Source organism: Vulpes lagopus, chromosome 10 (assembly GCF_018345385.1).
Source record: "Vulpes lagopus strain Blue_001 chromosome 10, ASM1834538v1, whole genome shotgun sequence".
Taxonomy (NCBI): domain Eukaryota; kingdom Metazoa; phylum Chordata; class Mammalia; order Carnivora; family Canidae; genus Vulpes; species Vulpes lagopus.
Genome location: NC_054833.1, coordinates 96470090 through 96495163, shown reverse-complemented (window position 1 = coordinate 96495163; position 25074 = coordinate 96470090). Strand labels below are relative to the sequence as shown.

Here is a 25074-nt window from a genome sequence, read left to right as displayed (position 1 = left end):
TCACCCTTATCTTTCTTCTGAACTTCACCTTCAGAATTTTTACCTCTGTGGACACCTCACCCTTCTCAGTGCCCTAGCATAGCCTGGTACTTCTGAAAAAGTCTCCCATGCTCCTTGCCTCACTCATTCAACAAATATTTACTGAAACAACTGATAATTGCCTGCTTCTTGGCACATTGACAAGAAAATTTTTCTCTTTTCTCTCTTTGTTCTCAACTTGGAGCAGCTCATTCAGAAGGTTTTACTTAATTATCACCAAATATGCATACTACCTGCTGTAGGCCTAATTTCTGCATGTAGGAGCTCAATGGAGAAATCCAAGTGTGAGAATGAATGAAACATGGATGAATGAATGAAGGAGTGAAGAATTTACAGTACAGAGAGTACCCATTCATACATCTTTGACTTGTCTTCTAAAGGTCTTTTTTATTTTTTAGATTTATATTTATTCAGAGAGAGAGATTATATATACTTGCATGCATGAATGGGGTAGGAGCAGAGGGAAAGGGGGAGAGAGAATCTCAAGCAGACTCCATGCTGAGTGCAGAGCTCAATGCAGGGCTTGATCTCACGACCTGAGATCATGACCTGAACTGAAATCAGGAATGGGATGCTCAACTGACTGCACCACCCAGGTGCTCCTTTAATGCAATTTTTAAGATTTATTTACTTATTTGAGGGAGAGAGAGAGAGAGAGAATATGAGAATATGAACCAGGGGAGAGGCAGAGGAAGAGAGAGAGAAAGAATCCCAGTAGACTCTACATTGAGTGCAGAGGCTGACTCAGGGTCCCATCTCACAACCAGAGATCATGACCTGAGCCAAAACCAAGAGTTGGGTGCTCAGCCGACTGAGCCACCCAGGTGCCCTTTATAGCTTTTTCTAAGACAAGACTTAATACTCTCTCCTCAAATATTTCCACTGGAGGGAAACCTGAGTGTTAAAATAAATCACATACCTTCACTCTTAGTCTCACCATTGGATGTGCAAATTCTTTACAATGAGCCTTACTATTTCCATTCCATTATCTTACCATCATTGCCAAGTCAACATGTCTGAAACCAAAGTTGTTATCAGCAATTCAAAGCTTGCTCCTCTTTCAGTTCTTCTCCTTGTTTGTTGAATTTCAGAGCTTTGAGCTTTCTTAGATTTGTTCCTCCTTCTGCCTTTCCCTCCTTTCTCCCACCCAGTCAGTCACCAAGATGTATGGAGTCTTCCCCTATCACATCCAGTGTTGTTGTTTTTTTTAAGAATTTTTTTTTTTTTATTCATGAGAGACACTGAGAGGGAGGCAGACACATAAGCAGAAGGAGATGCAGGATCCCTGAAGGGAGCCCGATGTGGCACTTGATCCCAGGATCCGGGGATCATGACCTGAGCCCAAGGCAGATGCTCAACCACTGAGCCATTCAGGTGTCCTTATCACATCCAGTTTTAAATCCTTATGTCCCAAAGAAGCTCCAGAAATAAGTTCATTTGTAGGACTCAGAAGCCACCTAAGGTGTATTATAAAGTTGTTAAAGCAGTAGCAAGAAATCAGAACAGATGGGAAGCATATGTACCTGATAGAGCAGCTGTTTGTAAAAAGATAGGAGCAAAATTCTTAAATGTTGCTTATAGTTTCCATCAGTGATGAGAAGCAGAGAAATTAAGCAGAAAACAAAATAAGGGCATCCCTAGCATTTGGCTGACAAGAGTCTTACAAAACAATGGAAAAGATTTTGAGCAGGGTGTTAAGGAGCTAGAATGTAACACAGGATCAGGAAAGTCAAGCATGTATAAAAGACAATATGTAACCAACCAATCCATAGAAATTAGCATCCAATTTAATGCCAACTTGACGTGTCTCTTGGCAAAGTTAATATAATAGCAATTTTGGAAAATGTGCTTATCTAGGAATTTATCCCTGGTATTTTTCTCATTTTGAAGTAGGGGTCATGGAGAAAGAGAGACAGGCAATCAGTCACTAATAAGTGTTCTCTAAAGGAGCTCATGGTAACCCAATTCACTAGGTTGTCTTGACCCTGGTACCCCTACCATCCTCTGCATGAGAACAATTTCAGTGGGGTAGTTTTATCATGGATGTTTGCATCAGCCAAGAGGAACTGAGCTGGAATTGATAAATCTGTTCCAGTTATCCACTGCTGCATAGCAAATAATCCCAAATAAAGTGTCTCAGGCTGGTGTGAGTAGGTAATTGGTTTGGTAGACAGTGTTAGTGAGTGGTCCCTCAAATCAATACACATCCTAATGCCTGAAACCTGGAATATGTGACCTTATCTGGCAAAAGGGGGCCTTGCAAGTGTGATTGAGTTAAAGAGCTAGAAATGCCAAGATTATCCTGCATGATCTAGATGGTTCTGTTACAAGAGTCCTTTTAAGAGGGAAGTGAGAGGGTTAGAGTCAAAGAGAGATTAGAAGATGGAGGAAGGGACCCAGAGCCAAAGAATTCAGGTGGCTTTGAGAAGCACAAAAAGCCAGGGGAACTGATTCTCCCCTAGAGACTTCAGAAGGAATGCAGCCCTGCTGACACCTTGATTTCAGCTCAGTGAAACCTATTTCCGAACTGTAAGATAAGAAATTGTTATTGTTTAAGCCACTAAGTTTGTGGTACTTTGCCGTTAACAGCAACAGAAAAGTAATACCTCTGGGTCTTCTTTAAAGGTGAATGGAGGGGATCCCTGGGTGGCGCAGCGGTTTGGCGCCTGCCTTTGGCCCAGGGCGCGATCCTGGAGACCCGGGATCGAATCCCACATCGGGCTCCCGGTGCATGGAGCCTGCTTCTCCCTCTGCCTGTGTCTCTGCCTCTCTCTCTCTCTCTCTCTGTGACTATAATACATAAATAAAAAAAAAATTAAAAAAAAATAAAGGTGAATGGAGGTACACCTACCTTTCCTCCTTGTGTTCCTCACATTAGTGGGATTGCGGGGACGATGGTGGTGGTGGAGGGAGAGACTGTAGGGCTGGCCTTCCTTTCTATTACCCAGCATCAGCTATCCATACCAAGGCTCACTCTGACCCTGGCTTTCCAGGCACTCCTGGAGGATATCTTTTGGCGGTTTTAATTCCCAGACAGATATCCTTCGTAGTAAGATATCAATTCTTTTTTTTTTTAATTTCAACTTTATTTGGCCAATGTATTCAATTCGAATATTGTGGTAGAAATGCCTGGAGGACTGTTACCATTCGATTCAGCTTAAATAGCAAGGTACCAGTTCCTGTTGCAGTGATAAGTACATGTTTTACAATCCTAATTTGGCTCTTTCTCTGTCAAACTGTAATTAATTCTGATGAATAACTTATCAACTGTACCTAATTTCCTATTCCAAACATGTTACTTTCTCTAAACCCTAACACACTTATGCAACCCAGGAACACATGGACAGCTTTTCTCCTCACCATTCATATTGTGCAGAATTAACACTTAGCACCTTATTGCATTCTCCCCAAAAGCAAAGCCAACTTCAGATTAGCTCAGATCTTTAGCATAGGTTTTATTAAAGATTTTGTGCACCTGTCAGAATGGCTAAAATTAACCACACAAGAAACAACAGGTGTTGGTGAGGCTATAGAGAAAGGGGAATCCTCTTGTACTATTGGTAGGAATGAAAACTAGTGAAGCCCCTGTGGAAGTTTGAAGTTTCCTCCAAAAGTTAAAAATAGAGCTACCCTACGATCTAGCAATTCCACTACCAGCTATTTACCCAAAGGCTACAAAAATACAGATTCAAAGGGGTATATGCACCTCGATGTTTATAGCAGCATTATCAACAATAGCCAAACTATGGATAGAACCCAAATGTCCATTGACTGATGAATGGATAAAGACAATGTGGTATATACACACAAGGGAATATTACTCAGCCATCAGAAAATGAAATCTTGCCATTTGCAACAACGTGGATGAAACTAGAATGTATTATGCTAAGTGAAATAAGTCAGAGACAAATATCATAGGATTTCATTCATACATGGAATTTAAGAATCAAAACAGATGAGCATATGGGCAGGGGGAAAAGAAAAAAAAGGGAGGGAAACAAGCCGTAAGAGACTCTTAACAGTAGAGAGCAGACTGAGGGTTGATGGAGGAAGGTGGGTGGGGGATGGACTAGATGGGTGACAGGCATTAAGGAGGGCACTTGTTGGGCAGCCCAGGTGGCTCAGTGGTTTAGCGCCACCTTCAGCCCAGGGCCTGATCCTGGACACCCGGGATGGAGTCCCACATCAGGCTCCCTGCATGGAGCCTGCTTCTCCCCCTGCCTGTCTCTGCCTCTCTCTCTCTCTTTCTCTCTCATGAATAAATAAATAAAATCTTAAAAAAAAAAAAAGGAGGGCACTTGTGATGAGCACTGGGTGTTGTATGCAAGTGATGAATTACTGAATTCTACTCCTGAAACCAATATTACACTGTATTTTAACTAACTAAAATTTAAATAAAAAAAAAGATTTTGTGCAAAGATTGAAGAAAGGGCTACATTCTATACCACAAAACTCATTTTAATGAAAAGTCTTTTAGATGCTTCTTTTCTCCTCCCCACGGTCTTCAACTGTTAGCCACCTCTCCTCTGGTTAAGATCCCTCTCCCACTGCTGGCTCGACCATCTCCTCCTCTTCCTTTTAGGGTTTGTCTGTTTTGTAGCATGTATCAGAACTCCATTGCTTTTTAAAGCTGAGTAATTTCCCACTGTACAGACAGACTGCCTTTTCTTTATCCATTCGTCAGTCGATGGACATTGGGTTTCTTTTTTTTCACTATTGTAGTAACAACGCAATGAACATTCACGTGCAAATGTTTGTACACTGAAAATTCTATGTGAGACTTAGCTATTACTATCACTTTCTGTGACCTGAATAAGTCAGTTAAGCTCTTTGCACTTTGATTTTTTTTTTTAATCTTCTAAAATAGAGTTAATGAGGATAGTAATTGAACCTACCTCTCAGGACAGTTGTAACCCATAGAACTAACTATAATGCTGGAATACTCAGAACAGTGCCTGGCATGTAGTGGACATCTAACTGATATTAAAAATTGTTCTGAAGCATTTGTTGGGTACTATCAGATATATGATCCTAATAACCCTGCATAGTATTAGTATCCCCATTTTGCAGCCATGAAAACTGAGGTTCAGGAGAGTTATGTGATCAACCCTCCAGCTAGAGCTGTGATTTGAATTTTGGCTTCATATTTTGTCTCACTAAGCCACAGTCTCCCTTGCTGATTCAGCTGGTTCAGGTTACCACCATGTCAAACACAACCAAGAGCCTCAAAAGATCTCCCCAACCTGGTGGAGGTGTCACCTCCACCATCTTCCTCTTCCTACTAGCCCCACTGCTGGATGTTTGCTCCAGCCTCAACCCTATTCCCAGGTGGGAATAAGGTCAACATAGTCTGTGTCTAAATCTACTCCTATGGATGGGAAGTTCCAGGATCAGGGCAGGGAAGAAATGCAGCTTCTTTAAATTATTTTCTAGGATATACACAGAAGAGTCAACCACATTTTAAATACAACCTTCCCTTCCACATTTCCCATCTCTGAAGGAAGGAACAAGTAACAGAAAGAGTAAGAGAGACACCATAGCTACGGGGGAGCTTTGCAGGTAGAATCAGATTTCAAAAAGAAGAGGAAGCCAACATGGAGACAAACTGCCCAGGTTTTGACACTGTCTTTATCACTGGGAACTAAGTGACCCAGAACAAGGTCCTGAGCCCCTGGGTGGTGGTTTCCTCATAGGATGATGGGTATAAGAATTGCTGCTTTCTAGGGCCATGGTGAGACCATATGCAATGATGTGTGCGTAAGCGGGAGCATCACACCTGGCAGGTGGCTGACTTAAGGGGCCTCTCTGCGGAGAGGCTGGCTGTATGTGTGCCTGTGGCTTTCTATCCTCCATGTACTGGTACCACCACCCCTGATTGTGACACTGAGTTTCCTTCCATCCTACTGCTCCCTGTCACATACTAGCCCCTGGGCCGATAACTCCAACAGTTCACTACTTCCACATCAGACCTTACCTGCTCTGGGAGAATCTTAACCCTGTCATCATGTTTATCATCCCTCTCAGAGAAATAGAATAGCTCTTTAACCTAAATCCCTGCAAGGCAGTTGGATAAATATTTAACCAAGTCTCAGAGGAACTGGGAGGTGGCTCTGATTGATTGTACAAAGGGCAGTAGAAAAATCTTTGTTTGAGAGGTTTAGAAGCCTTTTCTGGCCAGTTTTCCTCTTAAATTGCAGAGTAAACAGTTGCAAGCTGTGCTTTAACAAAAACGGTCGAAAACAAACAATTTAAAACAACTCCAGCCTCGGGGATTTTGAGCCAGTTGTGGTTTGAATCCTGCTCTTTCGTTACCAGCTGGATGATCGGATGATCGCAGGCAGGTCACTCTACTTCTCAGAGTCCATTTTATCATCTCTCCGTGATAGGCTGATGTAGCCTATGAGTCTAGGGCAGCGTTTCTCAACTTCAGCAGTATTGATATTTGGGGGGACGCTAATCCTTTCTGTGTGGGGCTGTCTGATATACTGGAGGATATTTAGCAGCAACTGTTTTCTCAACCCAGTAGATGAAAGTAGCACCCCCACCCCCGTGATGACAAATCCTTAGATGTTGCCTGCCACATATCCCCTGGGGAGGTGTATGTGTGCAAAATTGCCCATATTGGAGAACCTCTGGTCTTGACTAAAGATTTAAATGCATTGTGGGTTCAGTGCTTAGAAAGTGTAGTTACTGGTGCATCATAGAAAGTACCCTAATTAAAGGAACCTCTCTACTGAGAGACAGTAATAGTTGCCCACCCCATTGAATTATTTAAAATTCATTAAAATGACTTTAAACCAAAGTAAGTGGCCCTAGAGATTCTTGCAAGTCTGTAACGTATAGGTATCCCACAGAGTTCCCAGCCTCGAACAAGGTCCTACTTAATCTAGGGAAGTTAACTGTGGGATCAGTCCTGAACTTCTTGCTGAGCTGGCTGCCTTAAAGAAATCATCTGGCAAATCATTTAGCCAGTCCCTCAGTGGCTCACTGATATATCAGGAGGCCAAAGCTGACATCTGCTTCCCTAAACTCTCATGAAATAACCAGGGCTAGTGTAGGGTAAGGGGAGGTAGTAGAACCAGAATGAGTGAACGTCTCTGTGCTGAGTTGGATTAGATGCTTACCTATGCCTAACATCATTTAACTCTAATGTGCGCAGGATGCAGATATTAATTCTTGTTCTAGAGCAAGCACACTAGTGGGGGTCATCCAGCTGGTGAGTGACAGAGTCAGGGCTGGAAACTGGGTTTGCCTGTTTTTCTCTAAGTTCTGTCTGTGTTCTCACTTTTCCAGACTGTCTGCCCAACAAGAATATACTAGACAAATGGAGCATTAAAAACACGGACCCTAATTCTAGTATATTTAAATGATGATTAGAAGTGTTAACAATTTAGGGATGTCTCCTTCACCAGCACTTCCCAAACACCAACACAGGTGTGGTCATCACCTGGGGATCCTATTAAAATGCAGAATTTGACTGAGTAGACCTAATCATCTAAGATTCTGCATTTCTAAAACTAGTTCCTGAGTGGATGCTCCCAGTCCCCAACTTTTTCACATTTCAGATGCATTAGAATCACCAGGAGGGCTACTTAAAAAAACTGCAGGAAATCAATATTGCAGTGAGATAGCATTTCATACCCACTAGGATGGCTATAAAACAAAACAAAACTAAACTAAACAAAACCCAGGAAATGACACTTGATGGCAAGAGTGTGCAGACTGGAACACACATGAGTTGCTGGTGGGAGCATAAAATGGCCCAGCCTCTATGGAAACATTTGGCAGTTCCTTAATAAGTTAAACATAGAATTACCATATGACCCAGCAGTTCAACTCCTATGTATATACTCAAGAGAACAGAAAACAGGTGTTCAAACAAAAACTTGTACACGGATGTTCATAGCATACATTATTCATAATAGTGAGAGGTGGAAACAACCCAAATGTTCATCAACTAATGAAATGATAAGTAAAATATCATCTATCCATACAATGGGATACTATTAATCCATAAAAATGAATGGTACAGAGTGGATGAACCTTGAAAAGATTACAGTAAGTTACAGAAGCCAGACATAAAAAGCCACATATCCGATGATCCTATTCTAGTGCCCAAGACTGTGAATCCGAGAAACCACCAAGGAGCCGACACCTATGCAAACACACGAGGGTTTATTTACAAGCTCGAGCTTGGGTCCAAGTATACCCGACACAGTGGAGCAGGGACTTGGACCCCGAAGTGGGTTACAGCTGTTTTTTTTATAGGCTGGTCTAGGGGATTTTCAGTCCCCTAGTGGAGGAATTTCTCAAGTTCTGTTTACATTCTGATATGGGGCTTTCAAGGGCATTGAGCTCTGTTCTCATTCTAATATGGGACTTTCTACATGGGGGCTCTGTTGTCTTTCTGATATGGGATTACCTGCCGAGGACATTGAGGACATTCTGCAGTTTTTCCCATAAAGTTCAGCTCTTATTCACAGGGCCTAAGATGGCTGTACTTGTGCTAATGCTAAACTTTAGGTGGGATGGCCTTAATTTTTCTCGGCCTCCACACTATTTATATGAGGTGTCCACGATAGGCAAATCCAGAGAGATGGAGAGCATATTAGCATTTGTCAGGGGTGGGAGAAGAGGGAATGAGAAGGGGCTGCTTAATGACTATAGGTTTTCTTCTTTTCCTTCCCTTCCCTTCCCTTCCCTTCCCTTCCCTTCCCTTCCCTTCCCTTCCCTTCCCTTCCTTTCCCTTCCCTTCCCTTCCCCTTCTTTCTTTCTTTCTTTCTTTCTTTCTTTCTTTCTTTCTTTCTTTCTTTCTTTCTTTCTTTCTTCTTTCTTTCTTTCTTTCTTTCAAGATTTATTTATTTATTTGAGAGAGAGTGAGAGACAGTGTGTGCAAGTAGGGTGCGGAGGGTCAGAGAGAGAGGGAGAGAGAAACTTAAGCAGATTCAAGTGCTGAGCACGGAGCCTGACATGGGGCTTGACAGAGCACTTGACGCTGTCTTGTCCCAGCTCTTGATCTCAGGACCCCGAGATCATGACCCCAAGACCACAACCTGGGCTGAAACCAAGAGTTCTACGCTTAACCAACTGCACCAGCCAGGTACCCCTAATAGTTCTAGGATTTTCTTTTGGGGCAATGAGAATGTTATGGAGCTAGATAGTCACGATGGTTGCACGGTATTGTGAATGTACTAAATGCCATTTGAATTGTTAGAAAAGTTAAATGGTGAATTTTATGTTATATGTATTTTACCATAATAAAAAAAATTGTGTCCACCTCCAGATTTCTGACTCAATATAACTCTGGAGTGGGACCTGAGGATTTGCACTTCTTCTTCTTTTTTTTTTTTTTTTTTTTAGATTTTTATTTATTTTGTTTGAGAGAGAGAGAGAGTGCACAAACAGGGGGAGGGACATAGGGAGAAGGAGAGGCAGACTTCCCACTGAAGCAGGGAGCCTGACATGGGGCTTGATCCCAGGACCCTGAGATTATGACCCCCGCCAAAAGCAGCTGTCCAACGGACTAAGCCAGCCCCCCTGTTGGCTGCACTTCTAATAGCTTCAGGGCTGCTCCTGGCTCCAACTACACTTTGAGTAACAGGTCCCAGATTTTGACTTTGATACTTAAATAGTTTATCATATCCCCAGAGACTGTCAGATTACAGGAGAACAACCAGGCACTATTAAGTCTCAAACTTCTGCTAACCATGCTTAAAGAAGATTATCAAATCTGCCTCTCTTGGGGACATGGGGTTTGGTTTGTATTTTCGACTTGGAAAAGATCAATAAAGGAATGGACTTGGTTACTTGAGTTGACTCCAGATGACCTTGGAGGAGGGAGAAACTGGCTGAGAGGCTTCATTCTATTCTCCTAAAATAAGGTCATCTGAGTTCTGGTTTAGGAAGGTATTAAAGAGTAAGACAGCTGCTGTGGGCATGGGACTTTGGGGCCCCGTGAACAAAAAAGAACAAAAGAACAAAAATTCAACTTAGCAAATTTCAAAGACTTAATTGGCTTTATTAACTGATTCATGAACCAGGCAGTACCCCATCTAGCAAGTAAAGGGGAGCTCTAAGAAGTTGTACAAAATGGAAGGTTTTTATAGGAAGAAGGGTGGGGCATGGAGATTATTAGCAAAAGAGGATTTTTTTCAGTTAAATTCACTTTCCCTTAGGGGGAAAAGCAGAGGGTCTTATCAAGACTTCATCTTCCTTGAGGGTGGTCGAGGGGGGAATGCAGAGGGTTTGTGTGACAGATTACCTCATTGGCATTGACCAGAAGACTTCTTGACTGACCCAGTTAAGACTACATTTCTGGAAGAGGTTCAAACCATAATTAGGTTAGGTATCAAGCCTTTGTTGGGTGATGTGGCCTACCGTAAATGGCTCCATTTTGTGCCAATGGTTTTTCTTTTTGCTACCCTTCAAATGTGTCTTCTCCCCAATTCCATGTGGGGTCCCGTAAGTCAACTCAATTTTGACATTATCTACCTGGAGATAACATCAGATCCTATAGGTTAAGGGCTCAGTCCTAAAAGACTGTCCCCCAACCTGCATTTCAGATGCCAGTTTGTCACCTGTGTTTCTGGATCTACCAGCTGTAGAATAGAGTTTCCAATGACCATCTCCTTGAGTTCAGTTAATTTGCTAGAGCTGTTCATAGAACTCAGAAAAACTGGTTACTTACTGGATTATCAGTTTATTATATAGAATATTAAAGGATACAAATCAAAAGCCAGATGAAGAGATACATAGAATAAAGCATAGGAAAAGGCCAGGGAGCTTCCACACTCTCTGAATTTATGTGTTTACCAGTCTGGAAGCTCTCTAAACCTCCTCCTTTTAGGTGTTTAGGGAGGCTTCATTACACAATTGATGAAATCTTTTGGCCATTGGTGATTAATCTTAATCTCCAGCTCCCCTCCCAGGAGCTGGGGTTTTGGGGAAGGACAGAAAGTTCTGCTCCTCCAAACTCCAGGTTGGTTCCTTTGGCAACCAGTTCCCACCTTTAGGCACGTTCCAGTCACCTCATTAACATAGCAAAAGATCTCTGCTGCTGTCCTCACTTAGGAAATTCCAAAGGGTTTAGCTTTGTGCTAGAAACCGGTCAAAGACCAAATATATATCTCTTATTATAAATCACAATATCATAGAGCTTCAGGCTGAAAGGTTACAATTATTTCTATCCCCTGCTGTCTTAATAGGGCATTTACTTGCAAAACCTTTTGACTCTCACAATTACTATATACCCATATGCCAGTTTTAGGAGGAAAAGAGAGGTTCTCCAGGTAGGTATTGATGAGATGATGCTGAAGAGTTTTGAGGTCCTGTGTGATCTCAAATGACATCAAGGCCATTTGGCTGGTAGAACCTTAGGAAATGTTACTAACTTATTGCTAATGCTACTAAGGGTGTCAGAAAAAGTCCATGTCTGAGCACACTGAAGAGGGAGAGAGAGGGTCTACATGGTTCTTTTGAAAGCTCTAAACTTGTAACGTCAAGTCTTCCTCAGTTTCAGTCCATGACCAACAGTATCAACAACATGAATGCTGAGTTTATTCACTTGCCAGGGAACAAAGTCATTGAATATTTCTCTGAACAGACAAACTAGGTTGGGGACTGTGGAATCTTCTGGAGGAGGGGTGGAACACTACAGTCATGGTGGCTACACTAAGTAAGGATATTAAGTTTGCAGTTAAGAAGCGTGGAAATGATATGATTTGGAGTAGTGTTGGGGTCTGGAGCAGACAGCCAAGAAAGAATTCTTGAGACATCTTCAGTGCAAAAAAACGTGGTTTTAGGAAAGCACGGGGACTGGACCCTATGAGCAGAAAGAGCTGCATCTCAGGATTGTGAGGAGCGACTGATTATATACTTTGGGGTTGGGGGAAGTAAAGATAAAGAGGAGTTCTAAAAGAATTTTCATTTGATAAAGAAGATTCCATGGATACTGGAGACAGGGCTAGAGTCAAGCTAAGGTTATTTTTCCCTCTAGTAAGGTATTAAGACAGCTGGGAGCTTCCTGGAGAAATGTCACACATATCCCACCCAGGAGTTGGGGGAGGGCTTTGTGGGGTGTCAGCTTGTGGTCTGTCCTCAGCTTGCCTCCTGATTCCTCATTGGAGAAGAAGAAAATTGTCACTTTAAATTGGGTTGCAGCCTTGGCAGGTGTCTCTAAAGCTCTAGCTTGTCCATGAGGCTTTTCTCATCTTTGAAGATTTCAAATAAGCAGGCCTTAGTTTTTGGCCTCCAATGCCAAACTTCAAAAACTTAATTTTTTTTTTTTATTTACCAAAATTTTAGGAGATGTTATGGACCTTTATTCAGCCAAATGGAAGACTTTATGGACCTTTATTCAGCCTATATGGAAGCTAAGCAATTCTCCCTTGTTAAGCCTATCTTAAAGGAAGTATGTATTTTTTAACTTTTTATTTGGAAATAATTACAGATTCACAGGAAGTTGCAAGGATAGGTACAAGGAAGTCTTGTTTACTCTTCACCTCACCTCCCCTAATAACATCTCGTGTAACTATAGGAGAATAACAAAACTATGTAATGTGAAACAGTATGAAGGTTCTTCAAAAAGTTAAAAATAGAACTATCCTATGATCCAGCAACTGCACTAGTAGGTATTTATCCAAAGGATACAAACATAGTGATCCAAAGGGGCACCTGCACCCCAATGTTTTAGCAGCAATGTCTACAATAGCCAAACTATGGAAGTATATATATTTATATATATATATGTATATGAATATTACTTAGCCAACAAAAAGAATGAAATCTTGCCATTTGCAACGATGTGGATGGAACTAGAGGGTATTATGCTAAGTGAAATAAGTGAGAGAAAGACAAATACCATATATGATTTTACTCATGGACTTTAAGAAACAAAACAGATGAACTTAGAGGAAGGGGAGGAAAAATAACATAAGATGAAAACAGAGAGGGAGGTAAGCCATAAGAGACTCTGAACTTTAGGAAATAAACTGAGGATTGCTGGAGGGGAGGTGGGTAGGGGGATGGGGTAACTGAGTGATGGGCATTAGGGTTACTTGAAGTAATGAGCATTGGGCGTTGTATGCAACTGGCTAATCACTAAATTCTACCTCTGAAACTAAATAATACCTCTGAAACTAATACTACTAATAAAATAATAATTATTACTAATAACTAATAATACTAATAACTAATAATTCAATAATAAATTGAATTTAAATTAAAAAAATCAAAAACCATGTAACAGATATTGCTACAGAGCACAGAATTATTCACATTTCACCAGTTATATCTGCACTGTGTGTGTTCATAGTTCAGCTTTATCACATGCATGGCTTCCTGTAACTACTAACACAATCGAGACATGGAACTATTCTATCACAGGGATCCTCCAAGATACCCCTTTATGGCCACATCTATTCTCTTAGCCCATTTCCAATCCCAACAACCATGAATCTGCTCTCCTTCATGTCTATAGTTTTATTTCAAGAATGTTATATAAATGAAAGCATACAATATGCAACCTTTTGAGACTGGCTGTCATTCAACTAATTTGAAAGGAATATATTTTGATCCAGGTTTATACAGCTTATAAAAACTCCTTTCTTCCAGCACAGCATTAGAAAGTTTTATTCTAGTCCTGGAACACAATATCTTACCGCCAACATCTGTGATACTTAGATCAAGGGTAAACACTGCCAGGTCTCTATGCAACCTCTGAGATCATGTTAGCCTTCTACAGCCAAAACAGAGATTAGGTTTTTTTCAGATCTCAAGCTGGTATTAGCATCTACATGTCCAGGGGATAGAAATATATATGGAAAATTTTCAGAAATGTTCTCTAGAAGTATTTAACAATCCTGTCTGCATATTAGAATCACCTAGGGGAGCTTTAAAAAATTCTAGTGCCTGTGATGAGCCACAAACCAGTTAAATCATGTGGGAATGAGGGGAAGAATAGATTTTTTTTTTAAAGCTCCCCAGGCAGTTCCAACTAGCTACTGAATATGAAACCTATTGCTCTAAAACAATTAGCTGCAATAGAGGGTCTCAAACTTTGGGGTCACGAATGTAAATCAGGAACACTTGGGAAATATGAGAACACTACAAAACCCCAGGCTCATTCCTCCCTGAAGGACCTTGACCTCTGGATACTTCATTAGCTCCCCAGGTGATTCTGATACTCACTCTGATACTCACCAAAGTCTGAGAAACACTGACTCAGAAACACTGTTCTCACACTAACTGCAGAGTTTTATTTAAATACTGATGTTCAGGTTCCACTGCCAAATTTTCTTTTTTTAAACTTCATTGCTCTAAGGTATGGCCTGGGCATTAATTTTTTTGTTTTTTGTTTTGTTGTGTTTTAATGTTCCCAAGGTGACTCCATTGTACCTACTGAATTATATACCACTGATCTAGAATGAAAAAACAAAATTTAACAATAAGCACAAAGCATATATTTGTCTCTCTAGGCATTCTGTTTTCATTTAATGTCAGCCAGTGGATAAGTATGTAAATTCCCAAGACTTAGCCTTCTTGGAATTACATCAGTACTCTGGATGGTCATGAAGGCTATAACCCACACATACACCCAGGGTTGTACATTCCTTACCAGTTCTCCTGTGTTCCAATAGATAAACCCTCTATTTTGGAAGTTAAGTTTTCCCCTAGAAATGGAAATAAACTTACCAAGTTCTTGGCAACCTCTTCTTACCTTGCTGCCTTCTGGCAATAGGATTTTAACCTGAGTAGAGCAAAAAAAGAAATTACAAATCTAACTGGACAGGTAATGAAGAGGTGCAAAGGTCAAAAGGGAGTATGCCCTGAGATCCTGTAAGGCTCTCAGTCAGCAAAACCTGGATGTCTGCACTTACTTCATCTTATGCCCCCAGGAATCTTAGACACTAACAGGAAATGTTAGCAGCAAGATTGAATCTATGCAGTTGAACCTTATAGAACTGCCATTTTGTAGGTCAATGATGGTCTGATAATGGCAATTTCACAGGGTTCAATATAATACAAAAGACAAATGTGTCTTAACTGTTGGATCCAAAGCATGTTTTCTGTTTAGATTGGTAATATGGGATATGATAAATTCTTGCCACTTGTCATATCATCCATAACGCAGGAGGTCACCATGAAAGCACACACATATTCAGAAATATGGGGCCAAACCCCTAATGTACTAGTTCAAGATTTAGTATTCAAGGGAATCACTTGGATTGGTTTCAGTTGCAGATTCTGATTCAGTAGGTCTAGGGTGGGTCCTAGAAATCCATATAAACAAGTACTCTGGGAAATCCTGAAACAGGTAGACTTATTAATCTAAGAAATACCAAACATATGGAGTCTTTTGGGCTATTGAGAAATTGTAAAAACCTTGAGTAGTACTAACACAAGAAAGCTCATATATGGAGCTTACTTTATGTCAGGCACTATTCTAATATATTAATATATTTGACCTTCAAAACAGCTCAGCGATGCATATACCATCATTTTTAATTTACAGATGAAAAGACAGAGGTGCATAAACATGAAATGACTTTCCTAATTTTAATTTATTTTACTTGTCAATGACAGAGCTGGGATTTGAACTTAAGCAGCTTTGGCCCAAAAATCTGCTCTTCACCATGGCCTTCTGCTAACTGACATGGTTGCCAGCCAAACTCCCCTCATCTGTAAAATCATGGAGAAGTGAGAAGGGTGTAACTCTGCAAACTGGGTTGCAAACTAGAATATGTTGCTTTAACTTCATGGGCCTTTCTCACCAGGTAAAGTAAAAAGTTAGATGTGGAACTCTTAAGATTTTGTAAAACTAAAGATGACTTTTAAAAGTATCAGCTGGGGGTGCCTGTGTAGCTCAGTCAGTTGAGCATCAAGGTCTTGATCTCAGGGTGGTGAGTTCAAACCCAGGTTGGGCTCCACGCTGAATGTGGAGCCTATTTAAAACTTTTTTTTTTTTTTTTTAAAGAAACAATCAGCTGGTTATCTGAGGCACAAACAACAACAAAAATGATCGGCTGGTTATCTGAGGCAAGACAGGAACCAGAATTTAATGTTTATTGCCAGATGCTGTATTGAAATTTCATCAGTTAAGCCTCAGGACTCTTTCTTTTAAGTGGCAGAGTCAAACCCTCAAACTATCTAAAACAGAAGAGGGAAAAGGAATTTATTAGCTCACCAACTGACGGAACTAAGTTTTAAGAAGGGATCATCATAAAAATCCCCCACCTGCACTCCTTGTTTCCCTCCTCAACCCCCCCCCCCCCTTACAACTTCTGCATTCCCTTTCTTGCTTCTCTGCTTCCCTTTGCTTACTGTCTCCAATGTGATAGCAGAAGTGCCCCTGGGAGTTCTGGTTTTCTACTGTGATCATGCTTACATAGCCAGGAATAAACAATAAGGTCATCTCCCTTCCCTTCCACCATCATCAGGACTCTGACTCAGTTGAAGTCACATGCTCAGCCCCAACTCAATCTCCCAGTCCAGGGGATGGAGTATTGTGATGGGCCAGTCTACCCCTTTCAATGAGAAAGGCAGAACCATTGATCGACAGTCTTCCTACAGAAAGAGGGAGGTAAGGATGATTATTTCTCAAAAGGAAATTATGTGAGCCAGGCCAAAGCTTTAATAATCATGTAAGAATAAGGATGATAATTGACACGAATTATTTTAGGTCTCTCTTCAATGCCTATGGTCTTCCCATCCCGCCTCACCAGTTTTATTGAGATATAGTTGACATATAACATTGTATTAGTTTAAGGTACACAATATACTGATCTATGTATATATTGCAAAATGATGCCCACAAAAGGTTAGTTACCATCCATCACCTCACATAGATACATTTTTTTTTCTTGTGATGAGAACTTTTAAGATTTAGTCTTAGCAATTTTCAAATATACACTATAGTATCATTAACTATAGTCACTATGCTGTACATTATATCCCTGGAACTTACCTGTTATTTTTTTCAAAGATTTTATTTATTTATTCATGAGAGACATAGAGAGGCAGAGACATAGGCAGAGGGAGAAGCAGTCTTCCTGTGGGGAGCCTGATGCAAGACTCAATCCCAGGACCCCAGGATCACGACCTGAGCTGAAGGCAGACACTCAAGCACTGAGCCACCCAGGTGTCCCACTTACCTGTGTTATTACTGGAAGTTTGTACTTTTTGACCACCTTCACCTATTTCACCCCACCCTCTACTTCTGGTAACCACCTATCTGTTCCCTGTATCTATGAATTTGTTTTTTTTTTTTTTTTTAGATTTCTGCATAAGTGTGCTCATAAAGTATTTCTTTTCTTTCTGTTATCTTACTTGGTATAATGCCCTCAATTTCCTCAAGATCCTCAAGGTCTATCTATGTTAATACAAACAGCAAGATTTCCTTTCTTTTTAATGGTTGAATAATATTCCATTGCATATATATGCTAATATATCCATTCATCCATTCATCCATTCATCCACTGATGGTCATTTAGGTTGTTTGCATGTCTTGGCCATTATAAATAATGCTGCAGTGAACACAGCAGTGAAGATTCTATGCTCTATTTTAAGTGAAATATTTGAGATCATCATAGATTTATCTAAAGTTTTAAGAAAGAATAAAGAGAGATCTTATGTACTCTTTACTTTGTTTCCTCCAATGATTGAATTTCTCAAAACCATAGTACAATATTATAAGCAGCATACTGATAATGATAATTCACCAATTTTATTCAGATTTTCCCAATTTTACGTGTACTTGTGTATATTTGGTTCCCTACATTTTATCACCTCATTTTCATTTTAATTGCATTGTAGGCTAGATAATCAAACTCAAGGCATGGTTTCATTAAGTGGCTAGAAATGGCCAATGTCTCTACTAAGACTGTTCTTTAAGAAACCAGAGCATGGTCATTGCAGCCATGCTTTCTTTGTGTGCAGAAATGAATTCAGTGTTTTATGGGGTCCAGGAAGAGTAGCTGAAAGCCTATCAAAGACATAAGGGTTTGTCCTACCCTCTACAGATCATAAGGTGATGACTTAAGTATCCCTTAATAAACACTCTTTAATAAACATTAGATATGGATTTGAGCCATATTTTGTGGTCTCAAGCACATTGACAACTTTAATTTTGGGATAGACTTAGGACTCAGGCCAAGAGAACTCAGGACTAGGAAGATGTTCTCCCATGGATGAAACATACCCAACTAGAAGAATATAAGATACTTTGGCAAAGGAAAGGAATCATTTTCAAAGTTCTGAAGTTGGAAAATCAAAGACAAGTAATTGTGGGAAACTGGACCCATGTTTGGTTTGGTGAGAAATCACTGAAGGCTGGGAAAGCTGGTGGGACAGAGATGCCTGGAAAGGTTAAGAGCAGAGAACACAGGAAATCCTCCACCCATGCCCAGATAGTTGTGCAAATATTCTTGGGGATTTAAGGCAGAGAAAAATACCTATGAAGTCATCTTTGGCATTTCCTTATGTGCCTATGGTCCCAAAAGGCAGGTGGTGGTTGTTTCTCCTTTCCTTTCCTTTCCTTTCCTCTTTCCTTTCTTCTTTCATTTTCTCTTTTCTTTCCTTCCCTTTCTTTAAAAAAATGAGATATAATTTACATACAATAAACTGTCATATTTAAAGTACACAATTTGTGGGGCTCCTGGATGGCTCATTTGGTTAAACCTCTGACTCTTGGTTTCAGCTTAGGTGATGATCTAGGGGTCCTGGGATCGAGTCCTATATCAGGCTCTATGCCCCACAGGGAATCTTCTTCCCCTCTTCCACTGCCCCTCCCCCAGCTCCTGCACTGTCTCTCTTAAATAAATAAAATAAAATCTTCAAAGTATACAATTTGATAAGTTTAGACCTATGTATATAACCAGGAAACTATCACCATAATTAAGATAGTGAACATGTCCATCATCCCCAAAAGTTTCCTTGTCCCCCTTTCTAACCCTTCCCCATCCCACTGCAGGTAACCACTGATCTGTTTATATCACTATAGATTGGTTTGCATTTTCTAAAATTTTAAATATATGGAATCATACAGCACATACCCTTTTTTTGTCTGGCTCTTTCATTCACCATAATTACTTTGAGACTTATTTATGCTGTTGTATGTATCAAGTTTATTCTTTTTTTTAAAGATATTGTTTATTCATGAGACACACACACACACACACACACACACACACAGAGAGAGAGAGAGAGAGAGAGAGAGAGAGGCAGAGACATAGGCAGAGAGAGAAGCAGCCTCCATGCAGGGAGTCCGATGTGGGACTCGATCCCAGGGCTCCAGGATCACACCCTGGGCCAAAGGCAGACACCCAACTGCTGAGCCACCCAGGTGTCCCTATTTTTTTTTTTAAGAAATTTTATTTTTAAGTAATCTCTAAACTCAACGTGGGGCTCAAAATCACAACTTCGTGATCAAGAGCTGCATGCTCCACCAACAAAGCCAGGCAGGTACCCTTTATGTGCATTCCTTTTAATGAACTTTTTAAAATGGCTGATTTGTATTCCATTGCATGGCTGTATCTGAATTGGTTTAGTGATTGACCCAATGCTTGCTTCTTTGACTAGAGAAATCTTGACCAAAGCTGAGAGCCCTAATGTTGTTGGTCTAGTCACCCTGGGTTCCCCACGAGGTCCCCTGCATGCTGTGAGCCCTGTCTTCAGCCCTTCCCAATCTCAATTATCTTCCAGTTAAAGAACACCAGGAATACATGTGTATTCGTTTCCTAGGGCTGCTGTAACAAATTACAATGATATAAAACAACAGGAATTTGTTCTGTCGCAGTTCTGGAAGCCAGAAGTCTAAAATCAATGTGTTGGCAGGGCCACTTCCCTCTAAAGGCTCTAGAGAAGAATACCGTTTTTGACAATCCCAGCTTCTAGGGGCTCTAAGCATTCCTTGGCTTGTGGCAGCATCCCTCCCATCTCTGTCTCCATCTTCACATGGTCTGTTCTCCTGTTTCTCTGTGTGTCTTCTTTTCTGTCTCCTACAAGAAAACCTATTATTGAATTCAGGGCCCATCCTGATCCAGGATGGTCTCATCTTGAGATCTGTCCTTTAATTACATCTGCAGACTGTTATTCCAATTAAGGTCACTTGACTTCTCTGGCTTCCTTTGCCTCTGCTTTTCATAACTCCTCCTACACATGTGGTCCAATGATAGACCCAGGTTAAGGATCAGTTTCTTCCAGCTTCTAAGCTAAGTGTGATCCAGGTGCAATAAAGAGCATCTCCACAGCCCTAACTAGCTCTCCTAGAATAAGCCCTTTCTCACTTCCTCATACAAAGAAGTCCCATGGTTCCCTATGGTGTGCATTACTCCTTGTTTTGACAAGTATTAGACCCAATTTGTTCAACTACAGGTGCTAGATTGGGCTGACCACCCCTTCCTCCAGATATGTCCACCCAGAACCTCAGAATAGTGGTTGGCCAAACTGGAAGGTCCAAGGCTGTGGCAGATCCTCTTTATCTGCCCCAGCCTGAATCATGTTTAGCTTAGAAGCCAGGATAGATTGACCTTTACACTTGGTTTGTCATTGGATCAGCTGTGATGGTGCAGCATAGAAGGCAGAAGCGAAGGAAGCCAGACCAAGGTTGTGACCAAGAATAGGCACCCACCTGGGTACAGAAGGCCCTTGTCTGCCTTAGTCACCACTGATTCCAGTTCCTGGCATGTAGTAGGTCCTGTTTAAATACTTAGTGGATGAACAAATGAAAACATCAGACCTGATTTTTTTTCTCTCTCATTATTTCCATAGCAGGGGTCCCAATGGAAAAGCTGGCAGCCTATAGCTCATCCAAGGCGGCTCTGACCATGTTTTCAGCAGTAATGAGACAAGAGCTTTCCAAATGGGGAGTTAAAGTCTCTGTCATCCAGCCTGGAGGCTTCAGAACAAGTAGGTGTCTAAGCCCAAGAGTGTCATTTTGAAAGGGATGCTGAGAGTCTTTTGTTCTGAAAGAGTTTAAATTGAACCCCTCAGTGCTTGGCCAAAGAGGGGTTGGGATGGATGCGCCTCTTTTAAGAATAAAGGAGCAGGGCCCAGTTTCTTCAATATATGGTTGCTCTTCTGTATTCTTCCACAAAGGAATTAAGTTTTGATGTCATATGTTTTTCAAACACTATCTTCTCTTCTCTGAAAAATATAACCCACTCCCTTTCTACCCTGAAAGGAGATGGCCATCCTCTCCTCTCACCTCTCTGAATTCCTGAACTCTGAGCAGATGCAGACTACCCCTGTCTCGGTCCTTAGCTCTGAGTCATCAAACATTTAATTGGTGATTTAAGTGAAAATGTGAAAAAGCATGCCTATAAAAAATATGAAAAAGAGGGGGATCCCTGGGTGGCTCAGCAGTTTAGCACCTGCCTTTGGCCCAGGGTGTGATCCTGGAGTCCTGGGATCGAGTCCCACGTCAGGCTCCTGGGATGGAGTTTGCTTCTCCCTCTGCCTGTATCTCTGCCTCTCTCCTCTCTCTCTCTCTCTTTCTATGTCTATCATGAATAAATAAATAAAATCTTTTTAAAAAATAAGAAAAAGAAAATTAGAGAAAAAAAAAAAGCATGCCTAATAAAAGACCACAAACTGGGAAGGTTTGCTAACACACTAGAAGAACCCTAGAGGTCTAAAAGTTAACAAAACCAACAAATCTGAAAGAAAAACTGAACTTTTGTCTTGAAGCACTTGGCAGCCTGGGTACCACAGAGTTGTCCTGGAGAAGCATGGGTCAGTCAAGGAGTTGTTCTGGTAGGGAATCAGAGAAAGAAACCAGGGCCACTCAGGTTGTCAGGCTAGACCATCGCATAGGAATGGGGGAAAGAAGAGGCTTTGAGAGAGGTTTCCAACCTAGAGACTTCCTGGACGGGGAGGAGTGTGGAGCAGAGGTGATGGAATGGGACAGTGGGCCAAAGATGATACCAAAGGTGACAGACTGAGACACTGGGATAGAAGGTGTGGCAGAGAGGAAAGCTGGCTGACAGGTAATGTAAGGCAAAAATGATGAATTTGACTTGAAACCTGGTAGGAAGGTTGAGGATTTGATGACACAGCCAAAGAAAACTTGCAACACAGAACAAAAGACTCCATTTGGACCAGAAGGCAACCCTGCAGTTAATTATAGTTTTGAGGAGTCCCCAAAATTGTTAGAGCTGATATTTTGGGGGACCTGATCTTCTCAAGTGCTAGTCACTTTCCATACATCATTTCCTGATTGTGTTGCTCTTAATATTATTATTAATATTTATTTTATTTTGGGGGCGCCTGGGTGGCACACTCAGTTAAGTGTCCAACTCTTGATTTCAGCTCAGATCATGATCTAAGAGTCCTGAGATCAAGCCTGCATGGTACTCCCTGCTCAGCATGAAGTCAGCTTGAGATTCTCTCTCCTTCCTCTGCTCCTCCCCCACTCATGCATGCATGCACGCACACACTTTCTCTTTCTAAATAAAGAAATAAAATCTTAAAAAAAAAAAGATTTTATTTTTAAGTAATCTCTACACCTAATGTGGGGCTCAAACTTTCAAACCCAAGACCAAGAATTGCATGTTCTACTTACTGAGCCATCCAGGTGCCCCTTATTTTTATTTTTTAAATGTACTTATTTGTTTTTAAAGATTTTTAAAATTTTTAAAATACTTTCTACATCCAATGTGGGGCTCAAACTTACAACCTTGAGATCAAGAGTCATGAGCTCCACTATCTGAGCCAGCCAGGAGCCCTCCCCCATTTTTAAAAATTGAGAAATATATCTTATATACACATAGTTTAACAATAACTATAAAAACTCATGCACTCAACATCCAGATCAAAAAATAAAGCATTGTGAGCACCCAGAAGCTCCAGTGTCATTTCCAATCCTAGCCCTCCCCTTCCTTGACATGTACCTACTTTCTTACTTTTTGTAAGAAAACAATTGTTCATTTGCTTTTCTTTTCACTGTTATGTCCATCCATAAATCCCCAAACAATTGAATTTGGCTTTACTGGCTTTTGAACTTTGAATGAAATCAGCCTGCATGTGTTCTTTTCTGTCTGGCTTTTCTCATTCAACATTACGTTTTCATGATTCATCTATGTTGTTTGTAGCTATAGCTAATTCATTTTCATTGCTATACGGTATTCTGTGAGCATGCCACAATTTTTCTATTATTTTTCTTTTTTAATTTATAATTTTTCTATTATTGATGGAATATTTGGGTCATTCTGAGACAGTTACCAGCGATTCAGCTATGGACTCTTTGGCACATGACATGTACTACGGTGTACATGTAGGTGATTTACTGATGACACATTCCCAAGAGTGGAATGACTGGATTACGGAGTTTAATTATCTTCAGGATTATTTTTTAAAGATATTTATTCATTCATTCATTCATTTGAGACACACAGAGAGAGGCAGAGACATAGGCAGAGGGAGAAGCAAGCTCCTTGCAGGGAGACTGATGTGAGACTGAATCCCAGGACCCTGGGATCATGACCTGAGCCAAAGCCAGACACTTAACTACAGAGCCACCCAGACACCTCTAATTATCTTCAGTTTTATTGGGTAATCCCAAGCTGTTTTTAAAAATATAGTTCCAATTTATACTCCCATCTTTCTCATATATGTCTTAATCCTCACCACAGCTCTGAGGGATAGGTTTAAGAATTGACATCATTTGCCAGGTAAGGATGCTAATGTGGGGTGGTGATACATACCCCTGTCTGGGTATGTGACACACTTTGGTGGTAGGCAATCTGAAAGCCAGATCCATAGGTGCAGTGCTCCATTCTTTCTTTTATACCAGGCGGCCCTCAGTCTAAAGGTGATTCTGATGGGCTCTTTTAAGGCAAAGGGCCAGAGAGGGGAAGGCTGAGGACTCTAGTTTGGAGAATGATGCTCAAAGCTGGGGCAGATTAAGGATGGGAGAACAAGAGTAGGAATCTTCAGGGAGACAAGGAGAGCTTCTGAAGACATTCAAGGAGACATACCAGATATTTTAGTTCTTGTAAGAAAAATAGCTAAAACATATTCCATGATTGGCAGATTTTAAGCACCTTACATATACAATCTCACTGAATCCTCATCTGTGAGATAGGTATCATAATATTCCCATCTAGTAGGAAGAAAACTGAGTCTCAGAGAAGTTAAGAAATTTTCCAAGCCATAGAGTAGTATGAGTCAGAGATGGGGTTTGGATCCAGGTCACCCTGACAGATTCATTGTGCATAGCCCCAAAGTGGCAGGGGATGGATGGGTGGGTGTCAAAAGTGGCAGATGAAGGTTGAGAAAAGTGTGGTGGCTTTGTCACCGATAAAGGGAGCTTTGGAGACTCTGCACAGGGTACCCACAGAAGTGGTTAGAAAGTCCATGCGGGGTGTAGAGAGGGAGGAAGTAGAGAAGAAAAGGGATCCCTCAGCCTGGAAAAGAAACTGAGGGAGAGGTAGCTGGAGGAACAATGGTTCAATGGAGGAATATTTCATTCAGGACCCAGAAGCCTCTAGAGCAATTGTTAGGGTAATCAATTCTTTAAGTGTGGTCTTGTGCCTTCACGAAAAAAACTAAGCAATTGAAATCTATTTGCATTTCTGCAAGTATAATTGGATGTCACCAGCTTACATTTCACAACTAGGCTCCCTCACTGACCTGAGATCCTGGAATCCCCCAAACTAGTGAACCAAGGCTCATTCCACAGCAATCCCAGAGCAATCACACACTTTGCAGGAGGGAGCTCGGGGTGCTGCATTCTTTCTGGAAAGTAATCTGGCAGGTATTCAAATTCAAAATGCAGGTGCCTTTTGACCAGGTAACCACATTGTGGGAGCTGCCTGTAGACTAAAAAATGCTGAAATATAAAAGGATGTATTGTGCAGGGCTATTTATAGCAATGTCAACGGAGATGTTGAAGCCTGGGAGTGACTGAAAAGTCCTTTCAGAGAGAAGTGGTTGCCTAAAAGCTGTTCAATGGGAAATTTCTGCTGCTCTGGTTTAAATCTGTAGCCATTGACTATCGGAGGCAGGTCTCTGATTTATTACTAAGCAAACAAAGAAGCA

General features: G+C 41.0%; 1 protein-coding gene across 4 annotated transcripts in view; it reads left to right on the top strand.

Annotated features, from left to right (window-relative positions):
- HSD17B2 (hydroxysteroid 17-beta dehydrogenase 2) overlaps positions 1–25074 on the top strand; it is an 80946-nt gene that overhangs the window by 53933 nt on the left and 1939 nt on the right. For 2 of the 4 annotated variants that reach the window (XM_041769835.1, XM_041769832.1), the window contains one exon: positions 20806–20943. The exons of 1 other annotated variant lie outside the window; for it this stretch is intronic. In XM_041769835.1, coding sequence (XP_041625769.1) covers positions 20806–20943 — 138 coding nt within the window. The remainder of the gene's footprint in view (positions 1–20805; positions 20944–25074) is intronic. One more of the 4 variants, XM_041769833.1, reaches the window with a different exon arrangement.